This window comes from Mizuhopecten yessoensis, unplaced genomic scaffold (assembly GCF_002113885.1).
Source record: "Mizuhopecten yessoensis strain PY_sf001 unplaced genomic scaffold, ASM211388v2 scaffold2929, whole genome shotgun sequence".
Classification (NCBI taxonomy): Eukaryota; Metazoa; Mollusca; class Bivalvia; order Pectinida; family Pectinidae; genus Mizuhopecten; species Mizuhopecten yessoensis.
In genome coordinates, this window is record NW_018404790.1 from 95,313 (window position 1) to 109,428 (window position 14,116).

General features: G+C 34.3%; 1 protein-coding gene across 5 annotated transcripts in view; it reads right to left on the reverse strand.

Moving 5' to 3' along the window:
- Nucleotides 1–11,563: 11,563 nt before the first annotated feature.
- LOC110446684 (putative helicase MOV-10) overlaps nucleotides 11,564–14,116 on the reverse strand; it is a 26,581-nt gene continuing 24,028 nt past the window's right edge. For 4 of the 5 annotated variants that reach the window (XM_021491960.1, XM_021491956.1, XM_021491959.1 and 1 more), the window contains exon 17: nucleotides 11,564–13,717. In XM_021491960.1, coding sequence (XP_021347635.1) covers nucleotides 13,641–13,717 — 77 coding nt within the window. In that variant the 3' untranslated portion in view covers nucleotides 11,564–13,640. The remainder of the gene's footprint in view (nucleotides 13,718–14,116) is intronic. The other variant, XM_021491957.1, reaches the window with a different exon arrangement.

Consider the following 14,116-nt stretch of genomic DNA (forward strand, 5'->3'; position numbering starts at 1 on the left):
ACGGGTTCGGAATCAAGTCATATTGCGATATACATACATGTAACACGGGTATAACAAAATCATTTATACAAGTCGGTACATATAAAAGCAATATACATAAACTGGGTAACTAGGAGAATAATTTACAAAGCATAGTCTACTAACGAATGATTTCCATTTATGGTTATCTACCTCCAAAAATAATTAATATAAAATATGGGTAACTTTTAAAATAATATACATTAATCTGGTACCTATAAGAACCCTTTATAATTATTACTTTTAACCTTCCGATAAGAAAACAAATATATTGAAATGGGTAGCTATACAAACAAAAAACAAGAAACGGGCTCATGTAAGAAAAACATTTTGACACAGTAGTTACGCATAAGAAAGGTTATAATTTTAAAGAACGCAAGTAAACGATTAAGATAAAATCAAGTACCTGAAAAGTATGATTTACATTAAATTGCCACCTGTCAGACCAAGATACTTTAATGACATTGGAACATCAACGATTAAGGTAAAGGCAGGAATTGTAAACAAAAAAATATTTACCTTAAGGATGTACACCTCTGAGAAGTCAAAAAATTCCTGTATTAAACTTTTTTTCTTAAATGGATTTTTGGAAAAAGGAGTTAATGGCATAGTAGAAAATGCAAAAAAAAATTATGTCTGTGTGTTCGTTTTTGTGCTATGATCGGTCCAAGATACCAATTTAACACAACATGTGATTTTAGATGATTTTTGGGGTTTTGACCATTTGCAGAACAAATTCATACAATTTCTTTCAAGTGTGTTATCAGATATGTATGAATGTTTGTAGAATTGATGAAAATATTATTTTCTTTTAAATTATGGAAGTAAAAATTCTTAATCTTATTCTTTTAACTCAGTTTTTTTTACATATTTTTCAGATCCGTGTTTGCTAACTTGATCATAATTTGTTAAATATTACAAAAACTCGTTACACCAGATCAAAACGAGACTTGAACGTGATTGAAACCTCAGAAGAGTACATCCTTAAATCATGTAATAATTCCCTTGGAACGATTTAAATCAAATGAGAAAGAAAGATCCTTGTTAGTAGATGTATTTTAGGAAGATTTATACACAAACAACAAAGGCGTGGTTTAAGTTTATACATATAATTGAATTTAAACATGTTAAACGATATTAGGTCATGTATACATTCATCACACTCACTGCTCTGTCTTCCTATACACTACAACTGTAACACTCCCTCTGTCAATCCAAGAAAATATTATTATCATTATATAACATTATAATACATCAACACATACAAATATTTAACATTTGGCGTTCAATGGGGGCTGGCATAATTTAGACTAACGGTAATTCAGCTCACTGGGAATGACATGATATTATATGATATTATGCAATATCTATATACTGGTGCTTTCATGTCCCAGTAGCTCATGAATTACTAGGAGTATGCATGGGGATTATAGACCGAGTATGTAAACCTGTAGTGTATTCGAGCCGTGAGTCTCGAGAGGTGAGTCACCCAAATGCCGTGAGTCTCAAGGGAAAACTCACGTGCCACACTCGGTCCGATGAACCCCAACTCCACTTAGATACAACCAGACTGCCAGGTCCGACAGCTGTACAGACCAGCCCAAGAGCCGTGGGTCTCAAGGGTTTCTTCGCCGTGAGTCGTTTAAACATCCTGATTGTATACTACAAATGTATACTTTTTGAATAGTTAGTAATATAATACTTGGGGCCAAAGAACGTAGCAATAGCCCGTAAAAGCCGGAAGGGTTATTGAGTAGTGGATAGCCCTTGAAGACCTGTTAGCTATATATCATGCCAGCTCCTAATATTATGCTTGAAGTACATGTACGTAACTGTTGGAAGAACAATAAATCCTAAATAAGTTGTTTATATAATATACAATGTATATATCTGAATAAAGGCTGGTGGCTGGGGATGGTGGCGGTTCGATGAAGTTGAGTTGTCTAATAGTGGTACGTCTTTCACCCAGCAAGAAAATTTTAAAACTGACTTGGGTGACGCTATGTATGTTAATTGTCTTACTTTCCGCGCGAAATTCCTGCAACTTGATTGGTTAAGATGCTGATGCTGACCAGTGGTCAATGACCTTGGCCTAAATCTACATTCCTGTATTCTGATTGGCTACATGTGCTGATCATGGTATTACTCAATGGACAATGACCTTCACCTATCACTATACTTACACTGTGGTCATGCATGTACATGCTGATCTGCATTTATACACACATGATATGTGGGCTGTGTAAGATGGTATTATGTAATAGAATATGCAAGTCTATGATACTATGTAAGTAGCCTGAAGTCACTGTTCTCCTTGTATGATGTATACTGAGACCTATAAATATTGATCAAAATATTATGTGTAAAATATATGTAGTAAAGGGTACAGTTTGGGTATAAACTTGTTTTTGTACATAAGTATAAAAACTCAATTAAAAGGTCCAGTCTAGGTCCATGCTATAGAATTGGTCCAGTATAGGTCCATGCTATAGCATTGGTCCAGTCTAGGTCCATGCTATAGAATGGGTCCAGTCTAGGCCCATGCTATAGTATTGGTCCAGGTTATAGAATGGTCCAGTCTGATGGACCTAAATAGCAGAAAAAAACCCATCTCACCTTTACAAGTTCCTTTTAATTAAGCACCCCATTCACTACCTAATATAAAGTACATAACCATTATAGAAGTAAATGATAAAAAAAGTGTTGGTCTTATATATGAAGCAGTTGGGATGGAGACATCATTTTAAACATATAGAATAAATTTCACATAAGTGAAATTGACATATCTGGTTAGAAAGAAACCTACACGTATATGCTGAATGCCCGAGTGATTCCCAATCACAATTACCCTACCAGCAATCTGTACACACTTAGATTTATACCTGTATCACTATGGATAATTACGACTGCAAACGAGTAGAATACAGCTGGAGAATTAATGAAAATCAGTATTGTTCAGTTTTCCACCTTAATTAAAAGGGAATTGTAAAGGCGAGATGGGTTTTTTCTGCTATTTAGGTCCATCAGACTGGACCCATTCTATAGCATGGACCTAGACTGGACCCATTCTATAGCATGGACCTAGACTGGACCAATGCTATAGCATGGACCTAGACTGGACCAATTCTATAGCATGGACCTAGACTGGACCTTTTAATCTTCCTAAAATACATCTACTCTTGTTACATGCGAAGCAACGCTTTAAATGACCAGTTAAATACTAAGAGAGAGAATAAGGAGACTTCCATTTAATATAATAAGTATAACTGGTTTTTCTAGTGTATATTCACAGTTTGTCGGTAATTCCGGATTGATGTCTAAATGACATAGTGCTCTAATGTGCCAAGATTGAAATGTACATGGACGATCATTGCCAACCAGGTCCTTGTCTTCAATGATGACGACACAGCAACCCTAGCCTCCACAGCAGTTATCCAGCTGACCGATCGCGAGGTCCCAGTTTATCCAGTGCTGAACATTTCCGGCAGTTATCACGAATACCCCCTCATCAACAATGTCGTTCAACCCAAACACAAATATTTAACTGTTTGAAATAGGAAAGGAACTAGTTTGAGAAACATGTGCTGGACGAGTAAGGTTGTTTACCACTTACGACGTGGAAACACAAAACAATTTAGGACAACTTACTCACATTAACATCACCAACAGGTCAAAAAGTTATTACTTTCGACAATTTACCAGTTCACCTCCTCACACAGGTATAAGTTGCATTGAAACAGGAATGGAGAGACGAATATATTTCATGTTCAGGATGTTATTAAACGCTGTAATATTGTGCAAATATTTCTTTCTAAACATGATTTAAATAGAACTAATGAATTTAACAAAATTGAAATAGTACTGAGGTAGACAACTTACAAATTGTACATCTATTTTGAGGGATGCAAATGTGCAAAATCCAGTAATATTTTGATTGATTGAAATCTGAATTATGAAAAAGTAACGTTTACTAGAATCATGTTATTGAATGATTCACAAATTAGGTATAATGTAATCAAATAACAGCTAAGGTCATTTAAGGACGTGTTTACACCGTATGGTGCATTGGTACACTTGATGTATTTAAACAGTTACATGCTAAATCGTTGAATTACATTCCAATGACACTTAACGCAAAACAAAGCTGGGTGACACAAACGTTCACTAAACGTACAAAATCAATATAAGAACAAAAGTCCTTACACATACACATTTCCATGAAAGGTAATTGAATGTTTGTCATGAATTACAATGAGTTTTTATTTTAAATTAAGTGTATTTTGCAATTTCTTCTGTCGATACCTTCTGTCATTGCAAAATCGCTCGTAGACCGTTACTAGTGATAAGATAATTGTATAAGCTACAGTTTATGTTTCTTCTCTAACGGAATCGTACAAGGTCAATTCATGACACGTAGGATGAGGTCCGTTTTTTTCTCTATTTGTTACCTTTTAACAAGTTCTAAAAATAGTTTCTAGTTAATGTCTAGTTTTTCGCTATTGACATGTCCTAAAATAATATAAATAATCTCGTCATGGGGTCATTAAGCTCTAAAATAATGTCTATTTAAGGTCTAGGTTTTTCTCCACTGACATGTCCTAAATTAATCTTAATACTCTCGTCCAGGGGTCATTTGCTTAGTAAATTTATGTAAACGTTCAGGCATATTTTCAATATTCGTACACACTAGACTTTGATCAAGCGCTGTTTGTATCAATACATTTGTGTTTCCAAATATTTCTCGGTCAACTGTGAAGGCACAGTAGTCTAGTGGTAGGACGCCGGGCTCGTGACCGAAGGGTTGCCGGTTCGAGTCACGGCACGGCACTGAACAAGATACTTTACTCCGCTTGTTCCAGTCTACGCAGCTGTAAAATGGTATGCTAGCTGTTAGCGCCGAAATGGCAGCTCCGGCTGTATGCCACCAGGGAGTTGAGAAAAGCATTGGCTGGTTGCAAAGGCCTTATCACCACGGATAATAATGTTTGAATATCTCTCTCTCTCTCTCTCTCTCTCTACTTAATCAATAAGTATTCTAGGAAGTCTTTATATGGTTTGGAACATTTTAAACATGGAAATTATTGTTGGTAATATATCATGACAACGTGACATTGACCTTTGACATTCAATATATAATATCCACAACGTTGCCTGGGGTAGGCATGATGTAAACATTACATTCATATGTATCAATATGTTTAAGAGAAATCGTGTCTCGAAGAATGTTTATGGACGGACGAGCTTGACAAAAGGACCGACCTAGCAACTAGGATTATGAATGGTAAAATAAAAATATGCAGTGTATTATTCAAAGCAAATTTTATTCGGTTACATAACAATAGTGTGAAAAAGACACATTGAAGGAAACAGTCTGACAGTTCATCGCAAAATGTTCAATTAAATCTTCAGTAAATCATAATGCGTTTTACAAAATAAACATTTTATCAAGATGAAAACCATCAAGTTGTTAAGTTTACAATCAACAAGACCAATACATTCTTGCCTTGCTGCCATTGTTAACATTTTTATACTGAAGTCTTATGTAGCTTCGAATTCAATTCGAAACGAATAGAATATTAATACTGTCCTAGTGTAAATGTGGGTATTTATCTTCAAAAGTGTCGTACCGAGCTCGTATGCCAAAGACCGATCTCATGATAAGACAAGGGCATTAACAGAACAGATCTTACACTATATAACCCCCGTCAGAATCGACTGGTTAAAGAAAAAGAGCAAGAACACTTTTCTATCAAAAGATAATATATGTCGGCTAGGCGATGATGTTACAGGGGGCGAATCAAATCACTTAAATTTCAGGGTTTTTTTTATTTAGCTTAGTGGTATGTTGAGCAGGTCAAAAAAGTAGATGTTCATTTCTTGTAGTATATGGGGCCATTCAGAAAAGTAGACTTTTATACTGGTGTATATGAGACATGTTCCCTATTGACAGTTATCTTTCACAAAAATTCACCACAGTCACGCCTTTTTTAGCAGTGCCATACGTTCCATTATATTGATTTTGGTTCGTATTCAGTGGTAGCTAACTGCCATTTTCACGCTTTCTTCGTTAATATATGCAGTTATCAAAAGATAAAACAGCATAGACAAATATCACCTATCTACCTACTTCTACCGGACGCCTCTATGATCTTAAGACATAGTATTGTCCACCACAAATATCACTAGCAGTCATTCCAAAGAGTATGTAGTTGATAAAACTGTGATTAAAATCTATGTTGTTACAGACAACTGTAAGGCACATTGTGTAACATGTATATATTCACTTTTCCAACTACGGTGACTGCAACATATATATATGATCATTTATACAGGGTATCGCATATAAAAGGGAAAACGAATTTAAAATCATATTATCACCTTACCAAGAGGTTTATTTGTTAATGATGTGGTACACACACGCAATCATAATGCGATTGTATCCGTTGTGACTTTATAACTAAACCGGGACTGGTGGCGTTATTTCATTCTTTTTTTTTTAAAAGACATATTAAAATACGTCATATTTCAGGATTTCGTGCGAAAAGCATATTCATTTAATATTAAATAATGATAAGGTAAGAAGGTAGTACAAGTGATACAAATCCCATCTCATACTCATGATGTCTGACCCTCGGGCGTCACATTTTCCCTTTAAACATCTTCTTCTCAATAACCTAGGGTCCTGGCCTAGAGACCTAGCTAGCTGGTATTGGGCCTGTAGCGTGCTGGGATGAGGGGCTATCAAGTTTGTTCAAATGAGTGACCTTGCCGGACTTTTCCAGGCCACAAGGGTTAAATGAGGTTAAATGTTTAAACGACTTATTTTCAATAACCAAGGGGCACAGATACCTGATATTGTGCCTGTGGCATGCTTGAATGAATTATCTTGCCTGCCTTTCAAGGTCACATAGGTCAAATGTGATAAAATCTTAAAACAACTTCTCAATAACTAAGAGGACCATGCTATTAAACCTACAGCATGCCTGGATGGAAAGGCTACGAAATGTGTTCAAATGAATGACATTGACCGACTATCAAGGTCACAGGGGTCATGTAAATGTAAATTTCACTGATTGCCAAGCGACTGCATTCTTAAATGGACAATACTTTTTCGTTAAGCAGCTTGTGTCTGGCTGTTGTAGGGATGCCTTTCAGTTTTTGACTTCCTAAGCAAACACAAATACAGTGGGGGGTTTTCTTGTGACTCCTAGTGTATATCCCTGAAACGCGAATTTGTTCAAGATATCGACATCCCAAACACTTTTATACAGTTTCATGAAAAATTCCGTTTAGAAAAGAAGAAGTAGCGAAAGTGATGACAAAGGTCGTAACATATACGTTGGACCAGAACGCTACATCTTCTAGAACTATTGTCGCGAGGGGACAAATAAGATATTACGACTGTGTTCAGGAAATGCAGCATCCCCACCATTATTCAGTGAGAAACTGTGTACTACAAATTGTATCCTCTTTATCAACATTAACTTCTAACGGACATGCACTGATCAAACCAATATCGTTCGACACAAGGAAAAGGAACGACTTTATCGATGAACCACTTCACTGATAAAATCCGTGATACAGTAATCAGACACTCAACAAAGAGGAGATACTTGAAAGTTAGGTAACACTGTGTATCAAAACACGACATAAATATCTTTAATTCAACAGCAACTTAAAAGGAGAGGATTCTAATATGTATCGTCATCAACTGAATATGGCTATAATTTGCATACTTTCATCATCTCAAATTTTTCCCATTTTTTTCAGCAACTGGACGCCTAAACTATTCTCTCATACTAAAGCAAAAAAGATGAATTTAGGCTATAACATTTGGTCAATTCGGTGGAATCTTTAAAATCAAAACCCTTTGTATAAAGAAGACATTAATTAAACATATATAAACTACTATCTATTCCCTTTGTTTCGTTGTTGATGACTATTACTCCATGGCTAATCTTAATATTCAACTGACTCATCCCTCATTTTATTGTTCACTGAATTGTACCAGGAAAACTCCACGCACTCCATCATTTTTCTCTCTATTTAGAACACGTTAGAGAAACTCGTCCGAACGTCATTCTCCTAATATTTAATTTGGGTTTCCCTGTACGAATAGGAAAGATCAACGAAAGGACGTATGACTGTTCACTTACGTTTTGATTCAAGTAATATCATTATTCATTTAAATACCCTAACAAACACCTAAATAATAATATAAGAATTTCAAGTAAGAGATCACAGTTTGTCAAAAGATGTAATCAAAACTCCCCTTTGCTATAGGAAATAGATACATTTTCAGGAAATATATTCCGCAAAACAGTTTGCATGACGTTTCCTATAAAAACAACGCAGTAAAACAAAAGCTGCTGTACTCCATTACATCAAGTCATAAATAATCAACACACTAGAATAATACACGATTCTAAATAAAGACATACAAAGCATTAGGTAAAAAAAAAAAAAAAGCTTTAACTTGGCAGAACAGGCGTGCAATAAATATATCCCAACATGAAAACGTGAATTGTACAGAACGTTATATAATTGATTTCTCATTTACAAATGTGATACATAGTATAGTGTATCGGTAAACATGTCGCTGATAAAAAAATATCAATATGTCCATAAAAATTCAAATTTATCTACAGTGTATTCGTCATAATATAAAGAACATAAAAATCCGAATTTATCTACAATGTATGACGTGATAATATAAACAGCTTTTAATTACATTTTATTCGATTCAACATAGTTTCCTTGGCAAACAAAGTAAGCTACATTTACAAATACAGTTATATAAATATCGGTTATAGCAAACACAGTCACATATCTGTTACACGATAACAATTGATTCCATTTATGACATGACGAAATATAAAGCAAATCAACTGAAATCCATATTTCAATGATATCTGATTACGGCCATTGTATTGATTTGGTATTGATTGTAAAGTAACGCGGCCTATTCCAGATTACAACCTAATTAATTTGCTATAATCATACTTTAAATGTACTTATATAACTCAATATACACTTGATTACTTTTCAACAATTTGCAATTCATTTTCATTTTATGCACGATAATTGGGGAATATCGCTGGTGTTGTGAACTTAGATCATTCAAAACAAAAGAATCAAGCATTTTGTAAGAAAATTGGGGTTTACCAAGACCATCAAGATAGTTAAGGTTTACCAAGACCATTACAGAAATGTTAAACGTCTACCCCTTTCGAAATTGTGAACGCCTTTCCAAATGTTTAACTGTAGTTTAATGTTTCAAAACATGTAGATCTCCGCCGACATGAATGGAAAGAAGTGATTGTGACATCAAAGTTAATGAGACGACATCATTACCATTATTCATTCCTTCGGTCTACACCAATTCGCTTGTACATTGGTAAAAACGCAATTACCGGTCTCGTAATTAAACTCTGATTGAAAAGAACGCTAGTGTTTGAGTGGTGTACGTATATATTAGTGTCTTGTTGAGATCACCCTTAACAGACCCATAATTACTTACGCTAGGACAACTGTACAATTACAACACTTAATTAAGAAGGGAAATCACAAAATAAATATAGTTTTGCAAATTCTCTGAAAATGAGGAAGTGACAAAAGGGGGAGACAACTCAATAACGAACCGTCCATGCAATATAATGGAAATTAATTAGAAAAACATATCAAAAGCCACGAAAATTGGTATAAAGTCTCAAAATGATGACGGTACAGCCAGAATAAGGCCGAAAAATAGAATTCAATAAATATAACCATTTTTTTCAAGGTTTTGCCATTGACGACACTATTTTTTCAAGGTTTTGCCAATGACGACACTATCAAGAAAGTTAATATCACAAATGACAAGATACTGGATGAGAGAGGTTTAGAAGGTATTTTTTTTAAAACTCTTATGCAGACACTTTGACCAAGAATTAGATTAAAAAGATCACAAAACAACATATGTAGGATGCAAAAACACTTTTCAAGAGAAATGGCACTGAGAGGGTTTCCTGTCAGATACAAACTTGTTTGATTGATCAGAAATAAAAAGTCGTTAAAAAAATGGAGAAAAGTCGCAAGGAATCCAGTTGTGGTATACCACAAGGGTGCATGTTAGGACCACTACTCTTTGTACCATTTCACGGATGAAACAAGTTTTTATAGAAGTTGTTAATTAACATGACTCATGACATGATAGAGGTTCTACAGCATTGTGCATTTTCTCACTCAAATGTTCATAAATTGGACGTTTTCATCCAGAAAATGCAAAATGACTTGTGCAGGAAACACTCATATTGATAGAATTAAACTACACTCTGAATACGCTAATACACAATTATTAAAACTGCTGTGCTCTGAAAAGGATGTTGGTGTAACATTGACTTTGGTCATTGGAGCTGGGCAGAGAACAATAGGATATATTAATATAAACAGTTTACAACACATCTTTCATCAGACACCATATATTGGATATGCGAATCAAGTCTTGTGCCTTCACACAGAAAAACCAACAGTACCAACATTAGCATACAAAAAAATCACATGATAGCAAGGTAGAGTTGTATACATAATCGTTTCTAGGAAATATGGACCAGATTTAAGGAATATGTTTTAGACATAAAAGGACCAAACATATGAGATCATAACTTCTAAAATATATAAGAGGTCTTCATAGGTAAATGAGAGAAAATATTTGTTTTGTAGAGAACGGTAAACAATCTGCCATCAAATATAGAAAAAAAAACAATCAAAATTAAAAGGATTTGAGTGTGCACTTGATGAACATCGGAAAAACCTACAACAAAGATATTGTTTCAGACACATAATTCCTTTGTGAGATTTAAAATACTTCATCATAAATAGAAATGACCCGACTCTCAAAGAATTGTAAATCCTGTACATATATATAATGTCAGAACAAATCTATCTATCTGTATATTATATCATTATGCTTGAAGAGGGTAGCTAGGATTAGTTTCTTTATTTCATATCGCAATTAGTGCTTAGGTAGCAGTATACAGTAGAAATGGCCCGACTCTGATAAACAAGGCACCCGTCGAGGAAATGTAAACACAGTGGATTTACCCTACACAACACATGTATACATGTATATATATTTGTAAACTGCATTACACTTACAATACATATAAAGCACTGAGAAGTGTATAAACCTCTTTTTTCTATGTATGTCACTTGTGTGAAAACCATGGTTACCACATCAAAAATTACAAAAAAATGCCAAAAATTGCTATTTTTGACCAAAATTTGACCCCCGCAACTAGTAATTTTTTTCCTAAGTTCTGCCTGAAATAAAAGATTACCTACTTGGTTGCAGAATTATCTGGGTCCCAGTAAGGTTGTACAACTTGATTTTTTGAAATTTTGCGTCATGTGCTGTTGTCAAAATTTTACCTTCTGTAAAGCTAGCTTTTCATGTGTAGGCACTCTTTCGGATTATGGCCAAAATTTTATTCTCGAACCAAAAAAATCTTCTTTTTCAAATGTGAAGCTCACTTCATCATGCTTATACCAATTTAAGTACAGTTTTATTTCCATATTTCTTTTACATATCATTATACAGGGGTTAGCCTTTTAACAAAAATATCACCCATGGCCACAACCCTCTACTGTATACTGCTACCTTACATTTTTGCCAGCAACAAGACGATTAAGTTTGGTTTTTATGTGTTTTACGTCCTATTAACAGCTATGGTCATTTAAGGACAAGCCAGGTTTTTATGGTGGAGAACAACGGGAGAACCCCGAGAAAAACCACTGACCTGCGGCCAGTAGGCCTCAAAGCCATGACCCAGGGGTGGAGGGCTAGTAATCTGTGGAGGGCTAGTAATCGTAGGTCCATTACAGTTGTTTCTATCACTCGATGTGCAATCTCCAGTAGTCCTGCTTATTCACATTTTTGCATTCTAAAACTTTCAACACGATGATAAAATAATTTCAACAAAATAAGGATAAAAAGTAAGAAAAATACCACATGGTTTTGGGATATACCGTCATACTAAAATCCCATCATTAAATCATTTTTCAGTAGAATTCAACTTTTTTTAACTACTTACATGTTTAATTAAAAATATATGAAAAATTAAAAAGTCTTACCGGTACATTTCCTTTAACTAGACAAAAAAAATATCATTATTATACAAGTTTATTAAAAAAAATTAGACTCTCTATCTTGATAACAAATAAATGCTATATATGAAAATATAGATAAATCCACACATTAATGAAATGAAGAATAATGATATTTCAATATTTCAAAACTCCAATCTAATGTTGATAGACATTAAGACTGCAAATTGAAAATGATATTTAACTTGATTATAATCAACATTCTGAGTGTGTAAAATAATTAGATTTTAATTTGTTTTCTTAACATTACCCATATAGAAAACATTAAGAAACAAGTATTAAGTACAGTATGTAAAAGTTGATAAAAATTCAGATGTTAAAATTAGAGTCTAACTACTTCTAAAATTCAATAAAAAACTTCTACCTAAACACTTTAAGGTTCCATTTTACACCTAGTTATTTCAACACTATAAAAGAATTTATTTGATTATTAAACAATCAATACTGCACAATTTAAAAAAAAAAAATCACAATATATTCTCTACTAGATATTTGCTAAGTCATTTTAGAAATTTACTTGAGATAAATTACAATTGAACATTAAAATTCAATACATGTACATATATTATATTTTTAGTAGTAGAGAACCATTTTGTAACACACACTTCAAACTATTTACTAAGAATAACACATTGCCTGGATCATCACAATTTTGAAACTAAATGTTTAATAACTCATTCACCTCTGAAGACACATTTGAACTCTTCCAATTCAAAGGTTGGAGTAGTTCATTATGAAATGTCAAGGGTGAATGAGTTAAAATCGTCTTAATCCAGATTTTTTTTAGCCAAATAAATGGCAGACATTGAACCTTTTCCTGTTGAAGAATGACACTTACTCACTGGGAGTGTCACATATTGAAAAACATAAGCACAGATCTAAAATAAAACCTGTGGCTATTTCAGATAAGAATACATAGGGTAGGAAGGCACTTACAAGTTATGATACTATACAAAGGGAGATCATTCCCTGGTCAAACTTTTGCCCTGGGCCGGTAACATCCATCCTTGCCCAGCATTAACTTTGCACTTCAAATTTAATTACTATATGATGTTAATTAATATTAGCTGTAATTATAAATTCACCCTCATGATAGAGAACCAAAAAGGTGAAATTTAAACTGCGGCAAAATACTCCCAGTATACCGTATATGGGTGGTGGGGGGGTCTATGATATAATTTTTGACATATTCCCACCACCAACACCATCCCCCATCCCCACCAACTCCCTACATTTATTTCTAAAATAGCCCTGCTGAGTATATCAGAAAAAGGTTGAAATATGTATCAATCATAACTAACTTAGCATTGAATCTGACTTATCGTCATAATAAAACATTAATTTGACTACCTTAAAGTAAAAGAAATTTGGTTAAATTAAAAACACTGTCAACAAAATGTCATAGCAATGTAGTATCACTGATGCGTACGTCGAGAATCAGCTCCAAGATCAACCTGTACTCCCGCTGTCTGGGACCTTCACTTGTCCCTCATAATGGCCGAATCATTCCGGATACCATAATCTTGTACAAACTCGGCTGTTTTGTCCAGTTCCTCTGTAACAATTTAAGACAAACAGATTGTCACCAATTTTTTTATATTTTCAAACACGTTCTATTGCAAAAACAATTGAAGGGTTGGGGAACAAGTTCTGACAACTTATACTTACTAGGCCCTCTCCACAGAAGGTGTCACATGTGATATGACAATGTACAGGTTTTACAGAAGACAAGAGGCCCATGGGCCTTAACGGTCACCTGAGTCTACAGTATTTATTTTTGTTGTTGAAATATGTACCAATTTGAGTAAAAAATAGTATAATGTTAACTTAACTTTGTCAGGACCATGAGCTGATCATTCCTAGACCAATTTTAAGTGAGATCGGCCTATTAGAACTTAGTAGCAAAATAGCGGCCATGGCAGCCAAATTGTATTTCTGATTGACCCGAAAAATA